The sequence below is a fragment of the Myodes glareolus genome, chromosome 1 (assembly GCF_982192425.1).
Source record: "Myodes glareolus chromosome 1, mMyoGla1.1, whole genome shotgun sequence".
Taxonomy (NCBI): Eukaryota; Metazoa; Chordata; class Mammalia; order Rodentia; family Cricetidae; genus Myodes; species Myodes glareolus.
The window spans coordinates 110031082-110053182 of NC_142026.1; the positions used below are offsets into that span (position 1 = coordinate 110031082).

The following is a 22101-nucleotide window of genomic DNA, read 5'->3' on the forward strand; positions in this document are numbered from 1 at the left end:
TTGAGACAGACTTAGGAACGGTGGATGTTTTAGCAAGTCCATAGACTTATGGCCTTAGACATCAGGTGGTTGGCTGCTGAGATGGCTCAGTCAGTACCCGTGCTTACTGCCGAGTCTAATGACTTCATTTTATCCTACATGGTAGAAGGTGAGACCTAATTCCTACAAATTATCCTCTGACTTCCACATATGTTCTATGATATGTACATACACACACATATACATACACACACACAAATAAATGAAACAAAACCAAATGCTAATGACACATTAAGTCCAGAAACATTTCAGTTATGTTTACAGTAAGTTTTATATTAAGCAATAAAAATATGTAAATGGTTGTTAATAGAGACATCCAAGTAGAGTTGTATTAATAACTTACAATATATTGTGTGGTTGAAGATTTTAAAGGCAGAATTTCCAAACTGTTTTATCACCAAATGTTAAGTAGAGGACCAGAATTCTTTATGACTGTATGTACTTTTAAATTAGTTTTTAGTGACTATTGAGTGGCGTTCCAATTAATGTCTTTGAGATCAGCAAGCTTGCTTTAAAATAGAGGCTAATAATAGTTTGGCAATCATGTAGGCACATCATTATCTAATCTGTGTTGTGTTATAAATGTGGGTTATGAACTCACTGATTATAAGCAAGTCCTAGTGTTAGCAAGCCTGTGTATGTTGCCTGCTGTGTGATTGTCTTTATAATGAAGTTGTTTTGAAATGTTAGATTTATTCTCAGATACTTTTTAAATTGGCATATTAAATTCAAGCTAAGAATTCACTGAGTTGTAGTATATATTCAGTACTGTATATAATAGTCTACTTAACTTCTAATGCAAAATTAGACCTGTGGTTTTTTTTTCACAGAATCTAAAATGTGTACAACTGCATGAAGTTTGATGTTAAAAGACTATAATAGATTAATTTATGAGGAAGTTTGTTCTTGAACTATCCAGTTGTAGCTGCCTTAGCTTTGCAGCTGTCTTTACCCTTCTACCCTTTGTTTCCATACATGTTTGAATCATCTATGAATGCAAAATTGAGTGAGGGGAAATTAAAAAGAATAGCAGATATTAGTTATGGCATAGCTAAGAAAACAGGGACGATACCAGGTATTTTAACAGAGAGAATTAAAACTAGTTGAATGGATTTTGGAGTAATGAGTGTAAAGTCCAGACTGAGTTAAACATATAGTAACTTTCAGGCGTGGGCTTGTGGAAAGGAGGGTCCTGTGTAGCTGAGAGCTTTGAGGAGGGGTTGTTGTCTCTAGGGAGGGACCTCTGGGACTCAAAAGGGGGACCACTAAAGCTGGGGTTCTGGCCCATGTGAATAAGACATCAGTCAGCTTTGCTGGCACCTTCAAGGGAATCATAGAGGCCACCTTTAGGAGTAAAGAGAAGAAATGAAGATCAGAACCAGCTGCTTCTGGAACCTGTAGCCACCTCTGGAGGGGAGCAGTGAGGAGCAGTGGTAGGTGGTTGGAGCAGCAGGGATGGGAACAGTGAGCAAATGGCAAAGGGGTAGTTCTGTCTCCTTAGTGCAGTTTCTGTTTAACCTCTAGCCATCCTTCTGGGAGAACCTAGCGGATACATCTGGCCAAGGGATGACTTTGTCAGTCTCAGCATAGTGCCATCAATCTCGGAGAGGAGGGTGAGTGGGGTTGAAGCTCAGAGACCAATAGTTGTTGGCTGTGTTTTAATAATGTCTATATTTTCCATTGTTCCAAGATAAACTTTTAGTTTGTTCCAATTTGTAGTTCTTATTTATTTATTTATTTATTCTTGTTTTTTTTTTTTTTTTTTTTGGTTTTTTTTTTTGAGACAGGGTTTCTCTGTAACTTTGGAACCTGTCCTGGAACTAGCTCTTGTAGACCAGGCTGGTCTCAAACTCACAGAGATCCGCCTGCCTCTGCCTCCTGAGCGCTGGGATTAAAGATGTGCGCCACCACTGCCCAGCTATGTAGTTCTTATTTCTTTGGTGACAAAAGTATCAACCATATTTAACAAGGATGTAGCTTTTTAAAAACTATAACATTTATAGTTTAGACCAAAAAATTACCTCTATAAAATGTCTTTTTCAAAATATGATAATTCAAATTGGTTAATATTTTTAAGGAAAATCCTTACATAAAATTAACAAACTAAAGATGATCAGATTATTGTTTACTCTTTAGTTGGTATACTGAATTCTGGGTTTAATTATGGCATCCACATCCATGTGTATGGATGTTGCTCATGCTCACCCCATTTCTCCCTCCCTGGTCATCTAATCTGGTCATTTTTCTCCCACTACATATTTCTCCTGTGTTCATGAAAGAGAACAAATTATTTAAAAACTAATTTTTCAGCAGTTTTTGAATATTATTTTTAAATGCCTTATTTTGTTAGATACATGTTCTGCATTCTTGTTTATTCTGTTTGTAGGGAATAGTGGCTGTCCTTCATTCTGTGTTGAGGATGCTCACTGCCAGTCCCTGTTGTGAGGACAGCCCAGTGACTAGGTGGGGAGCTAGGCCCGCAGCCAGTGCATTTCAGCACTGAGAGTAAAAGATTTTTTTGCCCATCATCAGAGGTAAAGGGAACCAAAGGCTCAAGTCAGGGCCTAAGGCAGCAGAAAGTCTGAGGAATTCTGAGAAGTATCTGGGGATTGATCACAGTAAAAATAGAAAGGACAATAAAATGTATTGAGGCAGTGACAGGAATCAATATGTCAAGACAGAGTCTTAATGAAAAGGGGGGATTTATGAGAGAATGCATTGGCTTCCGAATGCAAATAAGACAGCCTGCTTGCCCACTGTCAGCTCTCTGCCTCTCCACTTATCTCGTCATGCACCCACTAGTGTTCATATGTGTTCGTGTCCATGTGTATGAACACGTGTGTGTCTGTGGAAGGCTTTTATTTGTTTGTTTGTTTAGAGACAGAATTCCTGGCCTGGCTCTTACTCAGTTTGGCTAGGCTGTCAGTCCAGCCAGCCCCAGCGATCCTGCCTGTCTGTTTCTGCCTCCCCAATGCTGAGATCATGAAAATGTGTCACTGCCTTGGTATTTTTGTGTGGCTTCTGGGGGTTGAACTCAGCTCCTTGTGCTTGCGTGGCAACCACTTAACAGTAGAATGGGTTCCTCCCCAGCCCTCTTTTCAGCTTTTGTGATCCAGGCTTCTCAGCTTCTACTGGGTGGTTGGGGGAGTGGCTTCGAACAGCTTCTGCTGAACTGGCCTCACTTGGTTGTGGAGGTAGGACTTCCTTCAGCTCTGGGAAACAAAGAGTTTCTCTCCTTCCCACATAGGAAATCAGGAACTGCACTGATAGCCTGTGTGCCGTGCTCCCTCACTTTGTACAGGGCTCCCGGAGAGCCATTGAGCTGGGCTGCCAAGGTCCACAGGGTAACCTAGGTGAAGTTTTAAACAGCTCTGCAGGCGCCTCAGGGGAAGTGGGGGGAGCTGGGACACCCAGGGAAAAGTGAGTGAATGGTCCGTTAGTCTTGTTTGCTTGGGGAAAAGGTGGAAGGAAGATATGGAAGGGGAGGAGTGTGGGGTAGATGCAGCCCCAAGGCCTGTGCAGCAATAAGCAGGCTGGTCCAGAGGAATCTTTGGGATCCTGACGTGGAGAATCACCATGCTGCTGCTTTCCGCTCAGGTTGAGGACATTGGGAGTCCAGTGGCTCTATGATCCACCCCTCTGTGACCTGGGGTCTTTACTTGCTTATTAAATTTACTTTTCATTGGTCTTGTTGTATTTTTCTCCTATCTTAATTCTGCTGCTATGTTTTTCAGCTAATAACTGTATCAGCCCTTTTGGGACTTTAGCAAAAAGGAATGAATGACTGGAATGAAGCCCTGTGATGGAAGGTTTGTCATGATTACCAGGAAGATGAGAGCAGCAAAGTTGAGATGTGAATGACTTTGACATCTATCACAGATGCGTGACACACATTCTGTAGTAGGTGTGTTCTTGGAGGGGTTGCATACAAATGGAACTTGAGTTTTACAGTGCTACACATTTCACTGGCGTGCATCTAGAAACCCAAGACCATCTGTATCATGCTATTTCTGGTGCGGTCTGTTTATATATCTGCTGGACATCTTTTGCAAGATTAATTAACATACAGTAGCTTTTCTCTATATCAAAATGGTACATCATGTGATTGTAAAAGAGTGTAGTTTACGCTGTACAGAACAATATATGACCTTGTTAGAAGGCAGCTCCACTTCCTACTACACCACCTGCACATGCAACATAAACTCCTTGTTTGCAGTCATGTCCACACTGTTTCAAGAAACGGTGGTGGTGCTGGAGCGATGCTCGGGATGCTGGATAAGAGGGAGTACTGCTCTTGTGCCGGACCCAGGTTCGGCTCCTAGCACTCAGACTAGAGAGCTCACAATCATATGTACTCCAGCTTCTGTGGATCTGACACTGTCTTCTGGGCTCTATAAGCACCTGCATGCACACACGCATGTACCTTCAGTCGGGAGACTGCTTGTTCTTTCCCAGCTGCCCAGACCCAAAATAATCACACAGAAACTATATTAATTACACTGTTTAGCCAATAGCTTAGACTTCTTAAGTAACTCTTACATCTTAAATGAACCCATTTCTGTTAATCTGTGTATTGCCATGTGGATGTGGCCTGCCAGTAAAGTTCTGTCCGGCATCTGTTTTTCTTTGGTGGCTATATGTGTCTCTCTTGATTCTGCCTTTTTTCTCCCAGCAGTCAGTTTAGTTTTCCCTGCCTTGCTCTATTCTGCCCTGCTACAAGCCAAAGCAGCTTCTTTATTAACCAATGATAATAAAACATATTCACAGCATACAGAGAGGAAGCCCTCATTACGTAGCCTGCTCCTTCACAAATATATACAATTAGAACTGAATATCTTTAAAAAGAAAGGAAAAAATGAAAGTGCGTACTGTTAAGTTCACTGCTTCAGTCAGAGCTTTGTAGTGTCTTAAGTTTTACAACAGCCCTGGACTGTAGAATTGCTGTTATCTGTATTTCATAAATAAAAATAGGGAGACATAGGAAGGATGATTTCTACAGGGACACAGGTATGACATTCTGACTCTATAACTTGAAAAGAGGCAGTAAAATATTTTATGATTGTAAGTCTCATTGTAAAGAGAGATTAGCATTGTGGTACGGTGTCAAAAGTGCGATGTGTTAGGGCCACACTCATTCATATTTGAGTTACAGTTTTGGCAGATTTTAGCCAAGTGGACCTCGTCAAGTCTCCTGGTTTCTGTATCCTCAATTTGACATATGTAGACATTGAATTTAGCTTTGGACTAACATGTGTGGGAGAAGGTCCCCATTACAGGGGCTTAATGTGAGGCAGGTTTATTATTATTAAGAGATTCCTAAATAGTTACCAGGAGTAGGTAGTTGGAAAACTGCAGAAGTGGGGACTCGGTGTGTAGGGCAGTAGGCCCTACAGCATGTGGTGATGGACTTGACTCCTCACACTTAGCACTCCAAAAAGTCCCCAAGCCAGCAGTTCTCAACCTGTGGGTCGCCATTCCCATTGGGATCACATATCAGATATCCTGCATATAAGATATTTACATTATGATTCAAAACAGTAACCGAAGAACAGATATGAAGTAGCAATGAAATAACTTTATGATTGGGGGTCACCAACACATGAGGACTTGTATTAAAGGGTTGCAGCATTAGGATGGGTGAGAACCACTGCTAAGCAGCTGCAGGGTGGCCTGATTCTGACACTTCAAGAAGTGGGAGCAATAGGATTAGTTCAGGTCCTCTCTGGTCTCCTTCTACCCATGTTTCCTGCACCCCTTTCTCTGTGGGAGCCAAGCTCATGGCCTGCAGAGGAAGCCTAGCATAGCGGTGACTGTCCCTTGTCCACCTGGTGCCATCTGTGCTTGTCTCTTTCTGTCACTTGGCTGGTGGCAGTTCTTCTGTACACGGAGCTCAAGTACTGCTCATGGACGTGTGCATGTCCATTTACACACCGCCTGTGCAGCGTTCAACAAACCTACATACTAGCTTAGTTTTCTGTGGAAGGTTTCTGATAGAAGTTTCTAGTAAACAGGCAGTCATAGACATTGAGAAAAGAAAACTTCACTCTACATTACTTTCTTCAATGATTTTTTCCCCCTAGTGTTAAACACATAAAGAGGTCACTAGGCTTCAGTTTTTCTAGGAAGGTGGTGTTGTGTTTCCTTATTCATTTTTACTGTATATGCCCAGAAAAGGTGGCTAAGGATGGCGCTTGTCTTGACTTTGTTTTGCTGATTGGTCACCTTATCTTTCATGCTGACTATCTCACCCATTGTTATTGCTTTTTAGATGTGGACTTTGTCCATAGTTAGCCAGGGTTCACAAGCAGGTGTGCTGACCAAACACTTTGTTTACCCTGGTTCTCATGTTCCAATTTTAAAAGGGGTTTACTAGCCATCAAAGCAAAACAGGGGCATGTGACCTATTTTATGTGTTTACACCCGAGAAACTGGAAATGTTTGCAATCAGAATCCCACTCTTCTCACCCACCAGACATTTAGTTTAGGGTTAGGTGGTTGAGTTAAAGACAGATAAAACTGAATAACTTAAAATATTACATTTTTTGTTTAAATATGTATTTTCAGGTTTGGGGTGTAGATAGTTGGTAGAATGCTTGCCTAGAATGCATGAAACTCTGGGTTTGATACCCAGTGCTGTATAAGCTGAACGTGATTGGCACATGCATGCTGGCCCAGTACTCCTGAGGTGAGGTATGGAAGATCAGTTCAAGCTTTTCTGCAGATACATAGGGAGTTTGAGGTCAACTGTTGTGCTAGAGACTCTATTATTTAAAAAACAGAAACACACATGTAAGTGCGTGCACACGCACACACACATACACACACACACGTGAAATATTCATGATGTTCTGTGCTACTTTGTAGCTATCCTGGTAGTTTAGTTCTCTTCTAATAAGGTGCCTGCTTATTTACAACAAAATGAAGACAAATGAAGAGAAATCACTTAGTCAATAGCACATGTAGTATTTTTTTAATTAAGTAATAGGACTGTGTGAACCAAACTAAACTTACACACATTGCAGTGTCCTGAGAATTGATGTTATCCCTTAGTAGCTGGAGCAAGTCACTGTTCCTTGTGGAAAAGCCTTACAAGTTTGTGCATATCTTAGAATATGGAAGTTTAGTTTGGTCCTGTAAGGGGATGTACGCTGACACCCTCCTCAGCATGGCCTCGAGCTTCCAAGCCTTGTTACTCTCCTTCTCGCCTCATCTGCCACCAGGCACTAGAGCAAGATACCATCAGCCACATAGCCCACACTGGTGGTGTGCCAGGCTGTGTCATGTCCTGCCAAGCTTTTCTTCTTGGTTCACCTGAGAAGCAATGACTCAAGTGTCACCCCCTTCCTTCTCCACGAGGACATGAGGTTTGTAGTACTTTGTCTTTGATATGACCAGTCTTCTTTTTATTTTATTTTATTTTCTAAGATAGGGCACTTGGCCTGGAATTTGGGATATCTGTATAGCCCAGACCTTGAACTTACTGATCTCCGTGCTCCCGCCTCTTAATTGCTAGCTAGGATTAGAAGTATGCCCCAGGACTTCCAGTTTATGACCAGGGCTTTGGGCATATTAGACAAGCACTCCACCAGCTGAGCCACAACCCAGCCCTTGTCTATAGTTTTTCAAATTTTTGTGTGTATTTAACATGTGCTGGTGTTTTGTCAACATCTGCGTCAGTGCTCCATGTGGATGCCTGGCATCTCCAGAGGTATAGGACGGTGTCAGATGCCCTGAGGTTGCAGCGACATATGGTTGTGAATGTAGGTGCCATGTAGGTGGTGGAGATTGAACCTTGGTTCTTTGGATGAGCAGCCTGTGCTCACCTGCTGACTCACCCCCCCAGCCTGCCAGTTTTTATTTGTGTACCCAGTCTGTATTGTTCCCCTTTTCTTCAGAGCATCTGTGACCTTTTATTTTTTTACTGTCATGCATTTCTATTGAACTGCAGGTTTTCTGAAGGTAGGGCTAGGTTGGGTTCAGTAATGCATTCATAATGCAGCTGCGTTCCAGAGGGAGGGTATGTAGTGGATATTTCTGGAAAGAAAGATGGAGTATGTAGGAGAGAAGGTAGAGAGAGGAGGGAGGAAAGAGACAAAGACAGAAGAAGGGACAAAAGAAGGAAGGGGGGAAGACATGCAAGGGGAGGACGGAAGGAAGGAACAGAAGGAGGAACTGTGTTGTGACACTATGCGTACACAGGCCTGAGAGTTTACAGTGAAGAATGAAGTACTGGGAGTGAAACCTAAGTTTCCATTCTTCAGTCAATCATCTGGTCATTGGCATTGGCACATATACCTGCTTTATCCTAGGATGAAAGTTCTATGGTCTACCTACCTAGGGTAGGTGTTCTGGGCGGGCTAAGTTTTGTAGTCAGAGAACTCTGGATTTCTATTTCTGTGACTGTGGAATCCTACACAGGTTTTGTAAACTTGTGCTGCCGTTCTTTATTTAACACTTATGAGAAGCTGGTGAAAACCAACTGGGATAACGTTCCTGACCCTGCTTTGCCAAGCAGGAATCCCTCTAGGTGGATAGAGGAAGCTGTCCCTGTTATTGGTGTTGTGACTTATTGTCCTCCGTTGGTATTCCTTCTGACCTGGGTGTGCTCCTATTGCTTATAAAGAGCCAAAGAGCCATATGGCATATGTTACCTGATTAGATTGGGTGGCAGCATTTACTCGGCTGACCGACCTTGGTGAGCATTGCGCTCAGCAATGGGAAAGTCCCCTTTGTTTCTGCTCCAGCTGAGCCCTAGTTTAGAATACAAGGCTAGAAAGAAAGGTGTGTTATCAGAAATAACCAAGAAATCAGAAGCTGGCTCTTATGTCCAGCTCTCTTGAAGTAGACGGCCAATCAGATAGATGTGTGCAGTAGTGAAGATTCTAAGCTTGGCATCAGCTTCAGGCTCCATGTTTTCTGCTGGCCAAGAGACAATTACTCGAAGATTTATACTTATGACATGTTTCTTTGTCCTAAAATTTTTTCACTGGCATTCATTCATCTTTCTCCTGATACTCCTGTGGACCCGGATTTGTATCAGTAATACCTACCTAATTTTTTTTGATCCAGAATTGTCCATCTCAGTCTGTTTTGCACTGGGTGACTCAGAGTGGCCTTTGTGACCAGTTAGGGACCTTGAAAATCCCCACATTCCAACTGGAAAAAAATGCAGGGACTGATATTCAGGGAGGAAACTCTGTGGTTTCTGTATGATAGTAATTTGTAATGTGGACTCATGGGTAGAGTCTGCAAATAGCACAGAGCGCATGGAGTCCTGCACCCTCCCGAAGCAGATTCCAGCAACAGATAGCGATCACCTGCCACTCTCACAGGGTGCCGGTTTTGTTTTCTCTCTTGAGCAGATTGCAGTAGATGATATGTCTGATACACAGAAGGGAAGAAGAAAAACAGTTTAGTTCCCATTTACAGTCACAAGTCACTCCAGTCAGTTTTACGGAAAATATTTTGATATTGAACACCACAGCAAACTGTGACTCACAAGGAAAACAGCCGAGAAGCAGGCCCACAGCTGTGAGGTTACACACATTGCAGTTGAGGTGTGTTTAAAATAGTGAGCAGTCAGGAAGTCCTCCTCGGGGGCAGCCACAGGCTAATGTCAGAGCGACACGCGTGAGACTGGCCAGCGAGCCCTGTTTGACCTCATAGAGGCTACACTGGGTGCTCATCATTGGGAAGAAGCTGTTCCCAATCGCATTGTGAAAAGCAAAGTCTATTCTACATTCGGTAAATCTGCTCTTGCTCGTGTTTAGTTCTGTGAGTTTTAGTGAACATAAGACTCATAGTAACCACCGCAAGTAAGAGCACAGACAGCTCCACCACCCTCCAAAATGGTTTCCGTTCCTTCCTGTTGATCTCCCAGCTCCCGAGAACCGCTGGTCTGTTTCCCATCCAGCTTTGCCTTTTCCATAATATCAAATATGAAACCACATAGTATGTGACCTCTTCAGTTTGATTTCATATTTTCGAGTTTTCTGTGTTGCAGCACGTGCCAGCATCTCATTCCTCTGTACTCGTCTTTCACTGCATGGATGTATCACAGCCTTGTGGCTCAATTCATCGGATGAAGGGTACTTAGGTAGTTTCTGCTTTAGGGCACATTTCTAGAGAGTGACTGCGGACACTGGTGTAAGTGATTTGGGGGATACACTTTCGTCTCACCTGTTTTCAGGTCAAGCTAGAGGTGAAGTTGCTGGAGAGTGTGGTAAGAAATAGTCAGCTTTTATAAGAATTTCTCCAAACTCCTCCAAATAGAATTTTGTGTTTATTTGTTTAACGTGTACAGGTATACTAGTAAGAATAGTTCTGCTTTCTTGCTTCATGGCCTTAGGATTCTTCATGTTGTGTGTGCTTTTAACTAAGTCCTTTGAGTGGGTGAGTAGTGTCATCTTATTGTGACCATAATTTGCCTTTCGCTGGTGACTATTGATGTTGACTGCCTTTTGCCTGTCCCGCTTCTTGGCCATCCATACATTTTTGTTGTTGCTGTTTTGTTCTGAGACAGGGTCACTCTGTATTGCTCTGACTGTCCTACAACTGACCAGACCGGCCTTAAACTCAGAGATCTTCCTGCCTCTGCATCCCGAGTGTGGAGATTAAAGGCATGTACCATCATGTCCAGCCTCCATGCACACATCTTCAACTTTTGGGGTCACTTTTATACTTGCTTGTTTTCTTATTCCATTTTAAATTACTTTTTTTGTTTTTTGGTTTTTCAAGACAGTGTCTGTCTGTGTAGCTCTGGCTGTCCTAGAACTCACTCTGTAGACCAGGCTGGCCTTTGAACTCATAGAGATCCGCTTACATCTGCCTCCCAAGTACTGGGATCAAAGGTGTGCAGCTCCACCGCCAGCTGCTGTTTGACTTTATGGTCAAATTCTTTAAAGGCTTCACTTTGCAGATATTTTTTTTTCTCACTCTGTGGTTTACATTTTATTATTTTCTTAGTGGTATTGTGAGGCGAATAAAAGTTTTATATTTTGATGAAGTGAGGCATATCTTTTTTTTTTCTTTTTTGTAGTTTATACTTTTGATGTCCTAGTTAAGAAACTCATGGCCACTAAGAAGTTCTTGGGTAATCTCATCTACATTCTTTGTGTTTGCGCCCTTACAGTCACCTATGCTCCTGCTTGAGTTAATTTGTATGTGTGGTGTGCAATGCAGGATAAGAGGTGTGTTTGTTTGTTTATTTGGCATGAGTATCTAGTGATTTTAGTACCGCTTCCTAAGGTCACGCTAGTATATTTAATTGTCCCACACCTGTGTTGACAATCACTTGGCTTCGATGGCCTTGGATCTAGTTTTTGTTTTGAGACTTACTTTGAAATTGCAGCAGCAAACGTGGTGTAGTAGATGCATCAATGAAAACAAAGACATTTCAAAGATAGGCAGAAATCTGTAAGATCGCTGCAGCAAATCAATTATAGTAAAGAGTATTGGGCTGTAACGGTTTTGTTTGCTTTTCACAGTCTGGTCTGGCTAATCAGGACAGGTGTTTGTTTGTTTGCACAAGATTGAATTGCTACGGTTTTTTTCCTAAAATGTTTGGTAGTTTCTTCTTTCTGCAGTGTAGCCAACTTTCTGGTCTCTCTTCCTTATTTTCAAGAATGGTTTCTTCCACAGGTGCAGACCATTCATCCCATCAGTTTTCTTTCCCCTCTGTAGTGAGGGCCGGCTTGTTGGGGTTTCTGTTCCCGCCCAGTACCCCACAGCCGGCAAGTCCCAGAGAAAATCAATCACATAGAGATTTCTATAAGTTATAAAACTGACTGGCCCATTAGGTCATGCTACTTATTAGTTCTTATGACTTATCTTAACCCATTATTCTGATCTATGTTAGCCATATGACTTGGTACCTTTTTCAGCTGGGCAGGTTACATGTTGCTTCTCTGGTGGTCTGCGCAGGAGTGGAGAGAGAGCTTTCTGCTTCCACAATACTCCCAGTCTCTTTGTTCCACCCCTACTTCCTGTCTGGCTTTCCCGCCTATACTGCCTGCCTGGCCAATCAGCGTTTTATTAAAATATGATTGACAGAATACAGACAATTCTCCCACACCACCCCTCTGAGATGCAGGAGGTGCAGTTTGTGTCTTTCAGGGACATGCTTGTTCATGGTGTCACTGGGATGAAATTGCACATGGTATTTAAATATTAATCTCAACATTCATATAGTTGATGGTAATGTTCTCCATCCCATTTCTGATATTAATGCATACTTACTAATTTTTGTTCCTGAAGAAGATCTACGTAAACTTTATCAGTTCCACTGATTTCTTTTCCCCAAACCAGCTCCCCAGTTAGTGTTACTGATTTTTTTTTTTTATGGAATCACCTAAGCTAAAGGCTGGTCCTTTGAGGGTGGGATCAAACCTAGCTCTGCATCCTTCCTGGCCTTGGGGTTAAACAGCTCTCTTTCTCTGTGTTCTTACTGTGGCAGCTCTTATAATGGGTTTTTATGTCTTCTCTTTTTTTTAAAGCAAAATTCTTAGTAGTGTAACCTTTTTTTTTTTTATAAATGGGGCTAGGTTTTGTTTTTATTTTTCACATACACTCTCCCCTTTAGATAGTCTATTCATATCTATCTCTATCTCATATCTATCCTTAATGCTGAGGATTGAACCCAAGACCTTCCTTACATTTGCTAGGCAAGCACTCTACCATGAGCTAAGTCCTCAACCCTGCTAAAATCTTTGGAGTATATGAGTTATTTTGAGTATCTTCATTTCTTGAGTTATTTTGAGGCGTGCTGTTTTACTTCTACATTATTGAAGGATTCTCGAGATATCTGTTATGAATTTCTTATTTGAAATTCTCATTGTAACTTGAGACTGTGGGTTGGGTGTAGTCATTATTTCTTCATTTTTCAACTTATTTTATGACTAAGAAGATGATCTCTCTTTGGTAGAAGTTTTCTATGCACTAAAAATAATTTTAATTCTTTTGTTGTGGAGTGGGGTCTCATATAATTTTTATTAAGGTAGATTTATTATAATCTGTATTTTCATGAAATTTGTTTGTGTTATATCTGTTCTTGAGAGCGGTGTTGAAGTTTAAAACTGCAGGAGAGACTTCCTGTTAACTTCTTAATTCTGTGAGTTTGCCTCAGGTCTGTCAGTGCTATAGTTTGAGGAGGCTCTCCAGCTCAGGTGTTGCCAGTGTGAGGGATGAAGAGGTGAGGTGTTCAGTCGTGGCAGGAGATGAGGTGCCTTCATAAAGGGGCCTCACCAAGGGCCTCGGTGCCTGTGTGCCTTCCTGCCCTTTACCATGTCAGGACATAGGAGGGGACCCTCAGAAGTGCAAATTCCAGAGACTTCGTTTTGGAACTTCCTCCAGAGCTATGAAAAATTGAATTCTGTTACTTGTGGGTTACTCAGTATTCTAGAATAGCAGTATAGACAGACAGCACAGTCCTCATCAGGGATTTTATTTCCTCTTGAATTGATTCCTGTATGTTACATGATCATGCACTCTCTTCTGAGTTGTACATTGTCTGGTATGGATTATCTAGCCTTCTTTTGGCCATAGTCCCTGGCTGTGATGAATCTTCCATTCTTTACCTTTGATTTGTGTGTGTGTGTGTGTGTGTGTGTGTGTGTGTGTGTTTATATTTGATATGAATCATTTTAGTAGACATTATAGTTAACTCTTGGTTTTACCAAATTAAAAATCTCTGACCTTCAGTTGGTGAGTGTGAGCCATTTGTAGAAGCTTCAAAGGAGAAACATCTCTTAGGAAAATAGAGTCAAGAGACTCCATAGAGAGACTGGCTTACAAATACAACTTTGTCTTCCCCATCTTTGATACGACTACATGAACCATTGTCTATAAGGCCTAGGTGATGGGAGTCATCCTAAATCATGTGACTTGGGAGCTCTAATGAGGACGTGTGGCTCAGGAACCTGGCTCCATACTGCAGTTCATGGATAATGGGACAAAGCACAGGCACAGGCGGGCTAATAAGTGTGGATGAGAAGTCCCTTCTCCCTCCAAAAAGAAACCCAGAGGGCTCCAAGCTTTGTCCTTATTGACAGCTTTGACTGTGGTTGCCTGGACAACTGCCATAGCCCCTCAGACTGCAGGCTGTGTGCTTCTGAGACCCCATCCGCTCCTTATTTCTCTGAAGACCACAGTTGATACTCATTTTAGTTGCTTTCCAGCCCCCTATCACAGTTTAAAATTGACAAGGGTGTGGTGAATGGAGGGACATACATGTGGCCCTCCACCCTTCAGTGCTATTTTGTTCCAGAAGCACAATGCCTTTCCCACATATCCTTTTTTAAAATATTTATTTATTTATTATCTATACAGTGCAGGCCAGAAGAGGGTACCAAGACTCATTACAGATGGCTGTGAGCCACCATATGGTTGCTGGGAATTGAACTCAGGACCTTTGGAAGAGCAGGCAAAGCTCTTAACCACTGAGCCATCTCTCCAGTCCCCACATATCCCTTTTTACAGAATTTAGAATCAAACGTACCTGTATGAACCTGTGTTCTAAGGGGTGTAGTGTTTTGTTTGTGTGTTGTGGGAAAAGCCAGGGTGCTGACCAAGAGCAGCTTCATTTACATGAATGGTTTCCTAGGACGTACAACCAAATCCTTTCACAGACAAGAGTCCATGGGCAGTGTCAGTATAACGTTGAGAATGTGGAGAGAGGAGCCTTGCCTGTCTCAGCCCACTTCATTGTAGGGAAAGTGTAGGCTGATGTGAGTGCTGTGATAGCTTTGTGAGTAGCCCACAGGCCTGTAGTTAGTGCTTTGTTTGACTCGGTAGACGCAAGACAAGATGGCCACAGTTAAGAGGAGAAGTCCTCTTCCAAGGAGGACATAATTAGGATTCTAGAGCAGCAGGTGTAAAATTATGCAAGTAGTGGGAAGATGTCGAAGTATCCTCCTTTCAGACCCAAGTGAAGTTGTTTTCTTATTTCATTTCCTCCCCTTTTTCCAGCCCCCAGTCCTTACTGTGTAACCCACACTATCACCTAACGCTCCATCTTCCTAGTTCTGTGATTCCGGCATGACAGCAATGCCTGGCTATTTTAACAGCCCTGACTGAAGACCTGTGGGGCCATCTGTGGGAGTTCAGAAGCATCACACAGGTGGCTTTCCCACTGCTTTGCAGTTCTTAGTGGCTCTGAACAGTTGTGTATGGGGAACCATTGTCACGCCTTACAGGCTACACACACACGCACACACACACACACACACGCACACACACACACACACACACACACACACACACACACACACACACACACCAGTCACTCTCAGGCTTTTTGGCCACCTGGCACATTTTCCTCGCACAGTCTTGTCTCCTCGTGTCCCAAGGTCTACCTTGCCCACACTTGCCTCACTGCCTTCACCTTTGTTGAAAACTCTCAGGAGTTTTTCTTAGTGGAGGGGAGGGACTCTTTTCACACTAAGTGTTGGCAAGCCACAGGTGACTTCAGTTTAGTGTGAGATACAGGCTTATGGAAGCATAAAGCCCATTCGGCTACTGAGCCTCTTACTTGTGGGGTTTCTCCCTAGATCTTTCCAGAAAAGCTTGCATCAGTAACTACTTCTCCATTGCTGTTTCAGAAACTGGTTCTGTGTTGCTTTTGTTTGTTTTGAATTTTTGAGACGCTATGTCTTGTAGCCAAGGCGTGTCTTGAACTTACTGTATAGCCAGTGATGGTAACCTTGAACTGTGGCTTCTCCAGCCTCTGTCCTCCATTAGGATTATGGGCATGGTTGCCATAAGTATCAGTGGCTTTTAATACTACATTTCTCCCTGGGTGCAGCATTTCAGTTGAGAGACTTCCTTCCCATTTTCTGACTTTCCTTTCTTGCTATTATTATTCTAATCCCATTGGAGAGCCCCTTAGGTCAGGTGCTGCTTCCTGGGGAACCTTGTCCTCTTCTCTTGCTTCACGTCTTTCCGTGCATTCTTTTGTAGTTTTTCAGCATGGCATGGTGTGATAGAGCCTAGTCTTCCTACCAGCTTCCCTTTGTGTGTATGCCTTCGAACACTCATAAACCTCTCAGCTTTTCTTCTTTTGTGTTTTCTCATGATAATGCAAACAGTATCCATAGGGCTTATGGTATCGTACAATACGTTCTTTTTGTGGCATGGTGACAGCCATAGAGCTGCTGTAGGGGGTCAGAGGAGCTTTGCTCTCTTAAATAAGGCTTTTGACGCTTGGTGTGTAGTGACAGCTGCTAGTGTTCTCGGTGTGAATGCTCTCATTTTGATGTCTCCCCACTGTGTGTGTGTGTGTGTGTGTGTGCGCGCGCACATGTGCTTCCCCCTCCCTTCATCCTCCAGCTCTCTCTCCCTCTTTCATTCTTATGGTTTATTTTCTGCTTTTTAAAAAATCAAATCACTGTCTATTGATTTATTCCCGTCAGTACAAATAGGCACTTAGATGTTGTCAGTAGGTAGTGCCAATCTCTAGAGCCTTTCATTTGACATCAACCCAGCTTTTGTTGGGTCAGCTCAGCCAGCATGTTAAGATCAATGGAGCTACACTAAGACTCACTTTAAATTATCCTAGAAGTTCTAAAATTTTCTTTCCGCCCCTGAGGAGCTATTTTCTTTTTATGATCACAAAAAAATAACCCTTTTCACTGGCTTGTATTGGTATCAGAGCTCTCAGGTAAATATAAACAGAGCAGAACAATGGGTACAGACCACGAATAAATGGCACCACACTCTTACTGACTTGCTTACTCCTAGTTACTCACGCGAAGTTTGCTGAAAAATATCTTAACTTTGTGCCTTTTGGGACATACCGTGTTGAATGGACTTATTCTCCTTGAATGAATGATATGTTTGCATACATTCACTTCATAGTCCAGAGCGGTCCAAACTTGCTATAAAATATAGACTAGACTTCAGCTTATCCTCCGGTCATGGTCTCCCATGTGCTGGTATTATTGGCATGAGCCACCACCCTTGATAGTGTTTTATTGTTTTAAAAGATTTTTCATTACTTTTATATTACTTAGGATTTTCACAGAAATAATGTAGCTGGGTATAGTGGGTTATGCCTGTGATTCCTGCATTTCGAAGGCTGAGACGGGGATTGTTGTCTTTTCTAGCCGTTCTAGGCTGTCTGATGAGTTCCATGTCTCAAACACTACCACTAAACATATGTCAGGGAGATTTCACAAATGCAGTATCAAAGGCAAATGTTACTCTGTTAAGTGGGTATGAGAGTCAGTAAACCAAGAAAGGATATTTTTGACCATCTTGCTGGAATTAAAGGAGAGTTGTGTATGTTGCCATACTGTGGTGAGCTGCCATCTAACGGTTAAGGAGGCATTCAGGAGGTTAGGGTGAGAGACTACTGTCCTTCTGTAAGTATTAAGCAGAGGAAAAATATAGCATAACTTTAATCTGAAAATGTCTTTGTATGTTGAATTAGCTATACTTTCTCACTGAAATTAAGATTCTGGCTTCTTGGACAAGTGTATTCTTATAGAGCTCTGCCTTCCCAGGACACACATGTGTATGCCTGCATACATGTATAAAAACGTTTACAGGGTGCATGTATCCTAGTCTGACCCTAAGCTCCCCGTGTAGCACAGGATGGGCTTGCATTTCTCATCCTCCTGCCTGACCCTCCCCAAGTGCTAAGATTATTGTCATGCGCACCATGCCCAGTTTGCTGTGAGACAATATTAACAGCCTGAGTGGATTTGCAGAAAGTATGTGGGGAAGCTTGAGTCCAGGTCTGACCTGGAAGATTTGCTAATTTGCTTATTTGGGGTTGGTTAATGAAATAATTTGTTATTGTGAATTTTTAATTTCTGATCATCATTTGGAGAAATATTTTGTTTTATTGATCAAGTTCATCAGGTAAAACTAATGCAGATTTTTCACATAGATATTTGAATTATTCTGGAATTCTCTGTTCTTGTTTAGATTTAATTTTGCATTTAAATTTCTGGCCATGTAAATTCCTGGTCATGATGTGCTATTTATATAGGGCGATAATAATATTCAAAACTGTTGCTATTGCTTTCAAGGATTTTAATAAAAATTCACTAGGCAGAACCCAAAAAACATTTATTGAGCTCTTATTGTGATGGATAAACTGTGCCATCTGTTAGCACAGAGGAAGGGAACAGACTTACCACATTTTCTGTCCTCAAGCCTGTGTATGTGTGTGGGGTACATGCACATGTAGGTGAAGGCATGTGTACATGCAGGTGTACATGCATATGTGAATGCATGCATGAGAGGTCAGAGATCGATGTCAGCTGTTTCCTTGGCCATACTGCAACCTTATGTTGAGATAAGGTTTCTCAGTGAATATGGAGTTTACCAGTGGGTAGAATAGTTGGCCAATGAGCTCCAGGCTCCTCCTTTCTCTGCTTCCCCAGTGCCAGGGTTACAGATGGGTACTACTGTGCCCAGGTTTTTTATGTGGGTGCCTACTACCCAAACTCAGGTCCTGTGCTTGCATGCAAGCATGTTCCTGACTGGACCATCTTCCCAGGCATCAGACTATCCCTTTGCAAATGAATTCATAAAGAATGCCCATAATTTATAAAAGAATTAAAAAGAAAGCCAATAGGATCTCATTTAGTTTTGTTCTCTGTTGTATTTCTATAGGCTGATAAAATGTAGGCTGTATTTCTTAGGCATATAGTAAAAACTTTAGGCGTATTTGTTGAATAAATGACCAAATAGCCAAATGGCGATGCACTGTTACACAGAGCTCCTGGAATCTAGTAGCAGTTTGCCATCCAGCTAGAAAGGCAAGGAACATTTCGTGGAGCAAGTAAAATTTTAATTAGAAGGAGGAGGGTAGGGTTGTCTGGTAATAGAGAATGATCTGGAAGCTTCTACGGGTGTTGGAATTCGATCACAGAACTGAGGCAATAGCAGCTGCTTAGGCAAATTTTGGAAAATCTTGAAGTGCCAGCTTGTTTCCCTGGTAAATGGAGACTGAAAGGAATATTTTATCTTATTTTTCATTAACAAATTATCTTCTTTTCTTTTTTCTTTTTGTGTTTTTTGTTTTTTTGAGACAGGGTCTCACTGTGTAGCCCTGACTGACCTGGAGCTCGATCTGTAGATCAGGCTGGCCTCAAATTCACTGAGATCCTCCTGCCTCTGCCTCTTAAGCACTGGGATAAAAGGTGTGTGCCACCGCCCCCAGTCTGAAAGGGAAGTTTTAGAAAAGTTAATCTAGAGGCATTTTGTTGCGTGCCTTGTAGGCAGGAGAGATTGTGAATCACATATTGACAGTGTTCTGTAATTAAGTGTGCTCAGGAAGGGCAGGAAAGTCAGAGATAATCACGTTTTAAGTTTGATTGACTTGGATAATAGTAAGAGCATGAACAAAAATAGGACAGACAGAAGGGAAATTAGCATCCTATGGAAAGGCTTTTATATTTCAAACTTCTCTCTTTAGGAAAGGTGTTAGGGCAGGGTCTCCTCTGTAAACCATGCTAGCCTTGGACTTTTGTCCTGAGTTATGGGAATATAAGTCTGTACCACAAACTCAGGGTATTTCAAATAATCTGAACATTTAAAGCCACAGAGACACTTCAGTGACAGAAATAACAAGTTCCATAATATTAGACCTGAGAGGGATTTTGGAGAATGAGTTATTGATTAATTAAATCCAATCTTGTTATCTTACTAGTGAGAAAGCTGACTAGGATTCTGGAATGGTCCACAAAATACAGTCGCTGGCCTGGGTGAGAGAGATTTAGAAAGTCCTTTCCAAGGCTTTGACAGGCACTTAAATAGCATTCATTTGCATCTCATTTTCTGTTTTAAATTTGAAGAGCCGCTATACAAATAGTTGCATGTAATATTCTGCACAGAGTAAATGCTATGCTTTAAGATTGAGAGCAAATAATTTAAATATTAGGCAACATTTCCTTGTGATCTTAGTAGTAAAATCTGAACTTTTGCCAAAAGTTGTATTAGTAATGATTGCTTTCTTCTTTTCACAATATCATCATGTATCTGGTTAGTAGATTCTCTGTAATTATCACCAAATCAAAGCTCACTCAATTCTGAACATATTTTGCACTGTACATGGGCTTAAACGTCTGCTCTTTGATGCCATATGGCCAGATTTGAGGGGGAAGCAGTTGCTAAGGCATTTCTCTAGGTTGATCCTAACCCATCCTTGCTTTCCTTTACGCTGTCTGTCCCTCGGCATTGGGGGTGGCTATTCAGCAGTCCCGCGTGTGTGCTGTAGACAAATGACAGGACTCTGAAGTCCGTCTGGGGCCAGGCTTTACCATTGGCACTGCTTCTTTTGTTCTCCAAGCCCTGTTATATATGAGGATGGAAAATAACATCTGTCTTCCTGCTTCCACTCATGGTATCCTCCTGCCCCAGCATGCAGGTGTAGCACTGACTTTGTCGTCATGAGCCCTTGGGTGATTGTCCCACACTGAACTTGTCTTACTGTGGCCAATGTGATGACTTTTCCAACACCATCCGCTTTCCAACCTACATCAATGGAGGGAGGGAGTGCACTTAGCCAAAGAGCTCCTTTGCTTTTCCCCAATAAAGAGAGGGTTTGGATGGGTGGCAGGGTGAGGTATAGTATGAGGACATGGGAGAAGTAACTCTTTTACACAGCAGTAAAGTGAATATTTACTTACACCTGGATCATCACTAGTGGGATAGCAGAATGATCAGAAGACGGTGACATCTAGGAAGTTACCATAAGGGTCTTAACTCTTCTTGGGAGAATTTCCTGCCTCTTGAGTTACAGTTGAGAGCAATGAGATTCTAAACACGGAATGCTGGTCTTGCAGTCCTATTTTAAACCACGGCTACTGGCACTGATTACTGCATTTGCCTTGGTGTGAGTGCTGGGAGCTTATAGACAGCCAATCTCCATGCCAAGCATTTTAGAATGAGGGATCCCAAGTCATGAGATAAGAGGGGACTCTTGATTCCTTGGTAATTAGAATTGGCGAGGGAGCCGCAGATCAGGATCTTCTTGGTGAATTCATGTGCCTGAGACCTCAGGTGTGGGCCAGGAGTAGCTGAACAGCAGCCATTAATTAGCCTTGGGCGAGAGAGGAGCACAAAAACCTTGTAGAAATGGGAAGGCCACAGGCAAGGGCATGTCTAATGGACTGTCTTCAGCAATAGGCAGGCTCATACTTGGACAAATGTTATCGGAAAAGGCAACCCACTCTTGTTGGATTTATAGGTCCCATTTGCCACAGTGAAGGACACTTGCTCTTTTAACTAGCTGAACTAGCTGGGCCCTAGTGGCCTCGTTGCTATGGCAATATGAGCTCAGTGACCTCTCTTCTCTTGTGGAATGTAGGTGAGAAGGACCGAGGGGAGCCTGAGGATGCTGAACTGGTCAGGCTCAGTAAGAGGCTGGTGGAGAACGCCGTGCTCAAGGCTGTCCAGCAGTATTTGGAAGAAACACAGAACAAAAAGCAGCTGGGGGAGGGGAACTCCACCAAAGCTGAAGAGGCCAATCAGAATGGCAAAGGCAGTGATAATAACAGGAAGTGAGAATGGAACCTGTTCCCGCTGCTCTGTGAAAAGCATCCCTGCCCCTCTGCTAGGTCGCAGACTGACTTACGACGTGCTAAGTGTCTTATTCAAGCCCCAGAGATCGCCTAACTCGTTTATGATTGATGCGTTGACGTTGCTGCGACACCACAAAAGAGAATGGGGCGCTGGGGCCGGCAGAAGAAATTAATTCACAGAAGAGCAATCCCAAGTTCCTGTATCATCAAGCGTGTACAAGGGAGAGTGGGCACTTTGGGAAGGCGTGCCAGGCTGAGGGAGAGGACTGGCCACCGCTGGAATACTGCCGTTTGTTTACATCGCTTAGAGCATTTGACTACTTCATCTGAGGCCAAAACTTGCACACAGCTGTCCAGTACTGAGTTCAGTTTGTCGCTGTGGAGACGATCATGAGTGTACCGAGCTCACAATGCTTTACGTTTGTCCCTAGTGTGTTGTTACCATGCCGTGATCTTTATTTACAGTACATTAAGTTTCACGTAAATTATATATTTTTGGCAAAATGCAACCTTTTCTATGAAACGTGGGTAA

The 22101-nt window shown here is 42.5% G+C and overlaps 1 protein-coding gene across 7 annotated transcripts in view; it reads left to right on the top strand.

The window, feature by feature from the left end:
• Positions 1 to 22101, top strand: part of Akap7 (A-kinase anchoring protein 7) — a 133853-nt gene that overhangs the window by 110490 nt on the left and 1262 nt on the right. For 3 of the 7 annotated variants that reach the window (XM_085689441.2, XM_085689447.2, XM_048425260.3), the window contains one exon: positions 21356 to 22078. The exons of the other annotated variants lie outside the window; for them this stretch is intronic. In XM_085689441.2, coding sequence (XP_085545567.2) covers positions 21356 to 21552 — 197 coding nt within the window. In that variant the 3' untranslated portion in view covers positions 21553 to 22078. Of the gene's footprint in view, positions 1 to 21355; positions 22079 to 22101 lie in introns of those variants that run through there. 7 annotated transcript variants of the gene reach the window in all.